General features: G+C 44.3%; 1 protein-coding gene across 7 annotated transcripts; it reads left to right on the top strand.

Moving 5' to 3' along the window:
- Positions 1-1,125: 1,125 nt before the first annotated feature.
- Positions 1,126-3,453, top strand: LOC125535821 (protein NUCLEAR FUSION DEFECTIVE 6, mitochondrial-like). Of its 7 annotated transcripts, none has more exons than XM_087543229.1 (4): positions 1,126-1,395; positions 1,509-1,615; positions 2,515-2,585; positions 3,147-3,453. In XM_087543229.1, exons 1-3 carry the CDS (start codon positions 1,235-1,237, stop codon positions 2,532-2,534), a joined length of 288 nt encoding a protein of 95 aa, XP_087399355.1. In that variant the 5' UTR covers positions 1,126-1,234; the 3' UTR covers positions 2,535-2,585; positions 3,147-3,453. The 7 variants fall into 7 exon arrangements, with proteins under 7 accessions (XP_087399355.1, XP_087399357.1, XP_087399356.1 ...); XM_087543227.1 differs by having other exon boundaries at positions 1,150-1,395; positions 1,488-1,615; XM_087543231.1 differs by lacking the exon at positions 2,515-2,585 and having other exon boundaries at positions 1,127-1,395; positions 3,265-3,453.
- The last annotated feature ends 4,331 nt before the right edge of the window (positions 3,454-7,784 follow it).

The raw sequence follows: 7,784 nt of genomic DNA, 5'->3' as shown, positions 1-7,784 counted from the left end.
ATCCTGGCTAAACTTATGGGACACGGTGGCACCAGACAAGGTCAAGACGCACATGTGGAGGTTGGTCCGCAACGGGCTAGCAGTGGGTTCGGAACTATTAAGGAGGAAAATCAAAGCAGGTGTTTTCTATACGGCGTGTGGTCGAGAGGAAACGATTCACCACAGATTCTGGAGTTGCTACCATTCAGCAAAATTTTGGAAGATAATGCACTCGGTATTGGGGGTGCCGGTGGCGATCCCACCAGAGTCGGTTTGCTCTCAGAGTGCTTTGTTGAGATGGCTCCTGTCGTGGTTCGCGGATGCATCAGATGATGAACGAGATATCCTTGTACAGGGTGCGTATGCGCTCTGGTTAGCAAGGAATAATGCATGTGATGGGCAGAAGATAGAGGAAGCGGACGCGATAGCAAGAAGAGTTGTCAACTTAATGGGGGAATTGCAGTCCATTCATGGTCGGAAACACAAACTAACGAGAACTGCGGTGAAGGAGAAATGGAGTCCACCAGAGGAGGGGTGGGTGAAAGTCAATGTAAATGGAGCTACGCCCAAGGTGGGGGAGGATGGTGGCACGGGTGTGGTGCTCAGAAACCATGTGGGCGCATATATGGATGCAACATGTCATTTCCTTCCAATGTGCAGCGACCCAGCGACAGTTGAGTTATGGGCTTGTAGAGAAGCAGCTCGTCTGGCGGAAGAGCTAAATATACCCAACGTACACATTGAGACGGACTGTCGCAAGATCGCCTGCGAGCTTCAGAGTAAAGGGAAAGATTTGTCGCCGCTGGGACCGATCGTGGAGGAAGTCAAGCATCTGCTTGCATCGCGTGAAAGATGGAAGGTGCCGTGGGTTAGACGAGAGGCAAACAGGGCCGCTCCCTTAGTAGCTAGAGAAGCTGTGACAAATAAGCTAGACTCTGTGTGGCGATTTGTGCCCCCAGATTTCATATTGCATGTGGTTTCGGACGAGATTCCCACGGGGAATGATTAAATAAAGATTGTTCTTTAGTTTCAAAAAGAAAAACGAAGCATGGTTGCGGATTTTGTAGCATTCCGAGATAGAGCAGTAATGGGCCGTCCCACCGAATGGAGAGAAGAAACCGCACTCAGCAGCTTTCCACGGAGAAAATGGGCCGACCCCATCCACCTTCATCTAGCCACACTGCGGCTACACTGATTTTCCCATCCATTCCAAGGGTTTTTAGCCCCCTCGCCCTCGCCCTGCCGCGCCGCAGCAATGGCCGCCGCCGCCGCAGCCGCCGCGAGATCCTTCCTCCGATCCGGATCCGCCACCTCCTCCCTCCGCGGCGCGGCCGCCAGGGCCGCCTCCCGCTCCGGGCCGGCGGCCCCCTCGAGGCGGCTCCTCTCCTCCCCTCCCCGCGCCCGCCTCGCCCTAAGGTACGACGAGCGCCCTTGCTTCCGGGATTCTTCCTTCCGTATCTTCGATCTGGATGAAAACTTTGGTGCTTATTACGTTGCGGTCCGTGGAGGTCGCCGCTGGAGATGAGCAGCGCCTGCTTGGAGTCGCTGATGCCCATGCACAGCGCCACGGCCTCGGCGCTCATGACGTCGCTCCTCGCCGCCCCGGCTCGCGTCGGTTCCTGCTGGATCTCCGAAGGTGAATTCCCCCCTCATCTTACTGTTCCTGCAATGTTTGATTGTACTTCACCTATGAATGAAGCCCCTTTGTTCGTATATGTGCTATTTGCCATCGAGAGTGGTCTGTATTTGCTTAGTATCCACCGAAGTCCAAGTCACAGCCGTTCATTTGTAATACATGTGCATTCATGCATGGGTAAAAGAGACCATAATAATTTTAGTTTATTAGATTATCGTCAAGGTCAAATGCTGACAGCTATAAAGACATGTGTCCCACAATGGAAGTATGGTTTAGTGATAATCTTGATCTATTTTGTCACTGGTCCAAACCTCCCATGCATAAATAGGACTATAGGAGCTGCAACATAACTCAACCTGGAAATCATTACTAATTTCTGGGGAACTGACATTGCTTTAGTTGTTTGTGGATAAGAAGTGCACCCATATATTGTTCTTAAGAGAAAGTATTTGCATATGTGGCGTCAAATTTACTGTATTCACAAGTTAAATCAGTTAGATGCATAAGTGGTTGCACTTTCTGACAACAGACTTCACTTTCATTAAAGTGAAGTAAGAACAGTAGAAACCTTAAATCAATTAGATGTAATTTTTTTAGAAACGTGTTATTGTTTCTTCTACTGTTGCAAGACATGTTACTTGAAGCTGCCATGATTTCCTTTATTATGCCAGAACAAAAATTTGTCATTAGTGACAATTTAAACTATGTATGGTTGTAATTGTTGACTGCTGGAGCCTGCCAAAGACTATTAGCTTCACAGAAGTTTCCCTTTGGTTTCTTGAAAAACTCTATAAGTGTAGTGTTTTGATGGTTTGCTTCTGTTATTTTAATATACACGTCATGATTAATTACAAAGCAGAGGCAAAAGGGTCACTCGTTTTTTTGTATTGTCCACCCAGCTGGCAATGACGACCTGTGAAAATATCTAGGTGGATGTAGCAGACTAAATCCAGTCACCACAAATATTCAGGTCTGGCCAGATTTTAAGTAGGAGTAGTATCCATGATAGCGTATATTCTATCAATCTTCCTCCCATTGTTTGAGCAAGAATGCAAGATGAAGATGCTTTTTTGTTGTTGCAAACAAAGACATCTATGCCCATGGCCGTGCGAATCCTGTAATTGCTCTCCTTGATGTTTGGCCCGACCATGCAAATTTGCGTCCTTAGCTTACTTAAGATACAATGATTGTTAGCCGCAATAATATTATGTAAGTTTTTTCCTTGTAGCCAAAAAGTTGTTTCTTTGACCCAATTTATATCTCTGTAGATCATTGAGATCAGTGAGGATGGAGGTCACGGATGAAGATGCATGCTATTTTTTTACCAATCGTATTTCTTTTGCTTTATCAAATGCACATGGCTGAGCAAATCCTGTAACTTGGATCCGTGTGATGTTTTGCCTGATAATGCAAATTAACATCCTTAGCTTATTACCTGGGATACGTACGATGATTGTTAGCCGCAATAATACCATGTATGCTTTTTTTTTTAGCCAAAAATATTTGTTTGACACATTTTATATCTCTATAGACTTATGATGGGTGAGGATGGAGGTCTGGGATGAAGAGACGCCCTGTTTATTTTCGCCAGTAACTTTTATGGTGTGAGTTGAAGAGCTGGAGCTTAGACTATTCGTTTCTATTTGTAGATGAATGATCTCTTGTTGTGGGAGCCTGGTGTGACTGTTATGGTAGCTGCTAAGGACCTCTCCCACTGAATTTGAGCTACGTTTTTAATCTGCCTTTCTTCTGGCTCTGTTCAGGGATTTTGGTATGTATTAAGTGTCTGCAGGATTATAACAGAATTTGGTGGCGTGCAAGAAATAATGTTCAGTTCATGTCTGGGGCCGTATTGTTTTGTCATTTTTGTCTTGACGTTACGTTATAACTTTAGTCGGATTATTTTCAGTTTTTCACCACCAAACTCCAATTCCTGTTGGACTTGGACTATTTTCTTGTAGAACGTTTCATTTTGGCGGTTGTCCTTCCCCCCTCCTGTGATTTAACGCAGCCAAACTACACTTGGAGATCCATCTTCCATGCTGCAAGAGATCAGCGCAAAGGACCTTTTGTACTTGCCATTCTCCTTGTACTTGGCTATGCCTTTGGAGACTCCGGGGAGGCGTGGATGGCCCTTGCTGTGGTTTTGAGCTGCGCAGGGGTAAGGTGTGGCGCCGTGCTTGCGCGCCGGGGAGGTTATAGGCTGGATGGGCTGACCGGGTCTTGGATTTGGGCAAGTTTGGTTGCCGGTGAAAGCTACTCTAGTTGTACTCCAGTTATGGCCGAAGTCGTCGATGGTGGCGCCTTTGGGCATCGTTTCCTTGTTGATGGCATTGACGTTGCAGACCCTACCTTTCCCATCATGCTTCCGGGAAACCCTAGATTTGGTCTTTCGGATCAGATGATGATGGCGCTATTGGCTCTGCTTGGCGTTGTGCTCCCTCTTGGGGCATTCTCTTGAGTGGGATTTAGTCAGAGGGACTCAGGGCTTGTGAAGATGGTCGACGGTGGCTATCATGATATCTCCGAGAGGATAGGAGGAGCACCTTTCACATGCGTTAGCCAACCTTTGGGATCGAAGCGGCATATGTTCAATCCATCGGATATATCGTTCCTCTCCAGTGTCATCTATGTTCGTGGATATGCTTGTGGCAACAAAGATAACGCAACGGTTCGGTGTGTACTTTGGCAGCAGCGTAGGTGCTCGAGTGCTTGTTTGGGTGTTGGCCTTTCCACGCTTTGCATGTGTCATGGATTTGTGGTGCTTTAGGCTTAGTCTTGCTAGGCGTTGTATAGGTTTTCGTCTGGTTTTTCTCAATAAACCGAGTTGCCCTTTTTATTTTCTCTTTATGCGATGCATTCCTTGTTTGGGGTGTTCTTTCTAAGTAATGGATTTGGTACCTCTCTTCTAACATTTGATTTATTTTTTCTGAAATATACAGGAAAAAAAGACATTCAGCATAATAGTGTCACAAAAATTGACACTATTGACCCCGTCAATTTTTTTGACACTATTCACTTATGTGTTTTTTATCATTGTATCTTAGATCCACGGCTGAGCTTGCAGCTTAGGTGCTCCTGTGGCATTTGATATTCTCTCGTACGGGCATCTCCAAGGCTATTTATCAAATTGTTCGTAAATGTCTGGGTCGTGCGGTCCGGATACTTTGTGCTCTCCAACACCATCCATCAAACGCCTGTGATTGGCTTGAATGTCTGAATTCTTGCAAATCGAAAGCAAAGTTCGGCAAGTTTGTGCATGCCCCAACGTCCTCGCTGCAACGTCACATCAAGATGGAGGTGCCCTCTCGCCCCGCCGTCATCAAGAAGGGTAACCCCGTCGACGATCACCAACGCGCGTGACCGCGTCCTTCACCACCTCGGTCGAGGCGGTGACGCCTCGTCATCGCGCGCCAGGATGGCAGACCAAAAGGCAACAACCGAGGAGGAGCGCCGGGCGGGGCCCAATGCGGCACGTTGTTCGGCATTTGCCAAGTCGGGCGTGGCCCCGAACTGGGTGTGTGCCGACCGAGCTGTTTTGAATGAATCGAGTCCCATCTTTATTAGATGCCATCTGCTATTTATACAAGGAAAAGGACACCACTGGAAAAGGTGTCTGTTCAGAGGAGGTGGCTTTTCGGCGGGAACCGACACAGTAGTTTTACAACGGCCTGCGGTTAGTACAAGCAGGGATTAATCCCATAATTAACACATGGTTAATTAATTGTAACACTCCCCCTAATCAATGCTTGATCTTGTGAGCAGACGTCATCTTGATAAAGTTTCCTTCAAAAATCCTGTGGGAAAAAAATGAGGATAGAGGTGTTTGATATGTTGCCAAAACTCCTTCAAACCCAGTAGGAAAAATAAGGAGAAAATGCCGCAACATATAATGATTATTGTCTGTGTAACTCAATATGAGAAAAACCCATAGAGTTTAGAGGACAATAAATATGTCTAATATACTTTCTTAAAAATCCCGGTGGGGAAAACAGAAAATATGACATATGGTCTTGTGTTGATATTACCTCATTAAAAATCTTTATGAAAACTTATAAAGTAAACTCGTGAAGGGAAAAAGAGTATAATATGATGCTTTCAACAGGAACAATTCAGGAAGATATTCCCCCTGATTCTTGCATATTCCGAAGTCGTTATATACCAATTCCATGAACACATTTCTAGAACATAGAAGTTGGTAGAGACCTGGTGAACAAATCAGTCGCATGATTTGACTTGCAAGATATGCAATATAGCGATATTGCTTATTATGTAGCATGTTTGCATCCGGGCAACACAAGAAACATTATCCTTGAGATAATGGTTGGTGGATTTAGCCATGAGGTCTTTCTCAAAGACTCTTCATGAGAGGGCTACCACACCTAGTAGGAACACTAAACTTGTCTATGATCTGATATAGTGGGATCTGATCGATGTATCCAATGATATCGGTGTTCACATTTCTGTGCAACTGAAAAACCAGGACAAGATGTTTGATGCCTTGGAGATATCGAAATATATTCTTGAGTACCAACCAATTGTGTTTGGTGGATTCAATGGCATTAAGGAACGTTGAGTCCCAATATTTCATTTTCATCATCTCTTGGTCTAAATAGATCTTTCTCTACGTCTAGAGAATGAACCACCATGAGAGTTATGGATGTATAAGACTTGTCCATAATGAATTTCTCCAATATATTTTGGATATAGACAACATAGTGTACCAAAATGTATGAGTGAAGGTGTTCAAGTTGTAGTAACGAGTGGTATCTTGGTTTTACCCAAATCCTTCATTTAAACTCCATCGTTTAGATGATTACATGTATCGTCATTGCAGGAGTAATCACTGTGTATGACAAACAAACATGGATAACCATCATTGTAGGAGTAATCCTTGTGGAAAGGAACTCATTAAGTCGGTTGTATCAAATGTACCGACAACAATAAGTCATATGGTGACTTACTGATTTTTACACAATGTATGTTGTGTTTTGTATTTCGATTCAGAATTGAGATTCCATTGGAAATCAATCATACATGTCTGAATCTAGTGAGCCACATGGATATGTGATCACTACATCTATCAACTGCAGAGATAGATGATTTTGTACTGCCAATGATATAAGTTATCGGAATGAGATTCCACCTCTGGAGAATGGTTAGGTATCTGCGTAAACCCTTGTGCTACAATACTTGCTCTTTGTTTCACAACCTCGTTCTTCTCAATTCTGTTTCCAGAAGAAAACTGGTGTAGGTATTGCTTATGAATACCTTCCCATTATTGAGCAAGATCATTTCTACCTAGATTGTACCCTTTGCTTGAGTTCAGTCCGAGTGTTGTTCACACTTTGCCATGGCCATGGTCTTTGGATCTGAATTATTTGAAAGGTTTTTGCAATCTAGTTGAGAAATGTATGTCGACAATTGTAGACTTCCGGTTATGTGATTCTCCAGAATCTATATATCAATATATAGTTGATGGAAATATCGTTACCCATGGTGACTGCTCGTGATTTCCCAATGCCATTGAGTCAGGTATTCCGATGTCCCGGTCATTGTGTGCACTATGACCTGGGTTGGTGGAGGTTTCCCGTCCACTGGGTGTATACTACCCATTAGGTGTCTGCCAACGTGAAGTTGACTTGCACTTACTGATTCACAGGCCTTGATATCCTTGCTTGCGAGAAGCTGAATCCTGATGTACTTCTGCCATACATCTCCCCCTGTTGCTTTGAACGGGGAGTGGAGTGGATTTTGTTGGTACCTCCACTCTTTCAGGCATACTTTTGCAGGATTGTAGGATTGTGTGACACCTTTATAGTCAGTAAATGAATCTGGCAGGTTATTTGCAATATGTTGCAAATCTTCTGAACACATGGTTCAACTCTTTGATTACGTGGATATGAGGCAGAAATGTGTTGAACATTCCACTAATTTCCTGGCATTCTTTATGGTACTTGAATTCTCTCCCTAATGCCTGGAAATATTCCTCATTGAATCAACATACTGGCCTTGAATAACTCCCCATGTGAGGGGCTTGAAGTATTGACGGTAATACAGTTATTCCTCACATAGATCCCAACTATATGTTGAGGGGCCAATGATGTATGCCGAGGTGATGATATCGGTATGCAACCGAATTACCGCAGATAGGAAATACTTGGTAGAT

The sequence above is a fragment of the Triticum urartu genome, chromosome 2A (genome assembly GCF_056163025.1).
Source record: "Triticum urartu cultivar PI428250 chromosome 2A, HENAU_Tu73, whole genome shotgun sequence".
In the NCBI taxonomy this organism is placed as follows: Eukaryota; Viridiplantae; Streptophyta; class Magnoliopsida; order Poales; family Poaceae; genus Triticum; species Triticum urartu.
The sequence above is the reverse complement of the archived record's forward strand: the minus strand, read 5'-3'. Positions and strand labels throughout refer to the sequence as shown.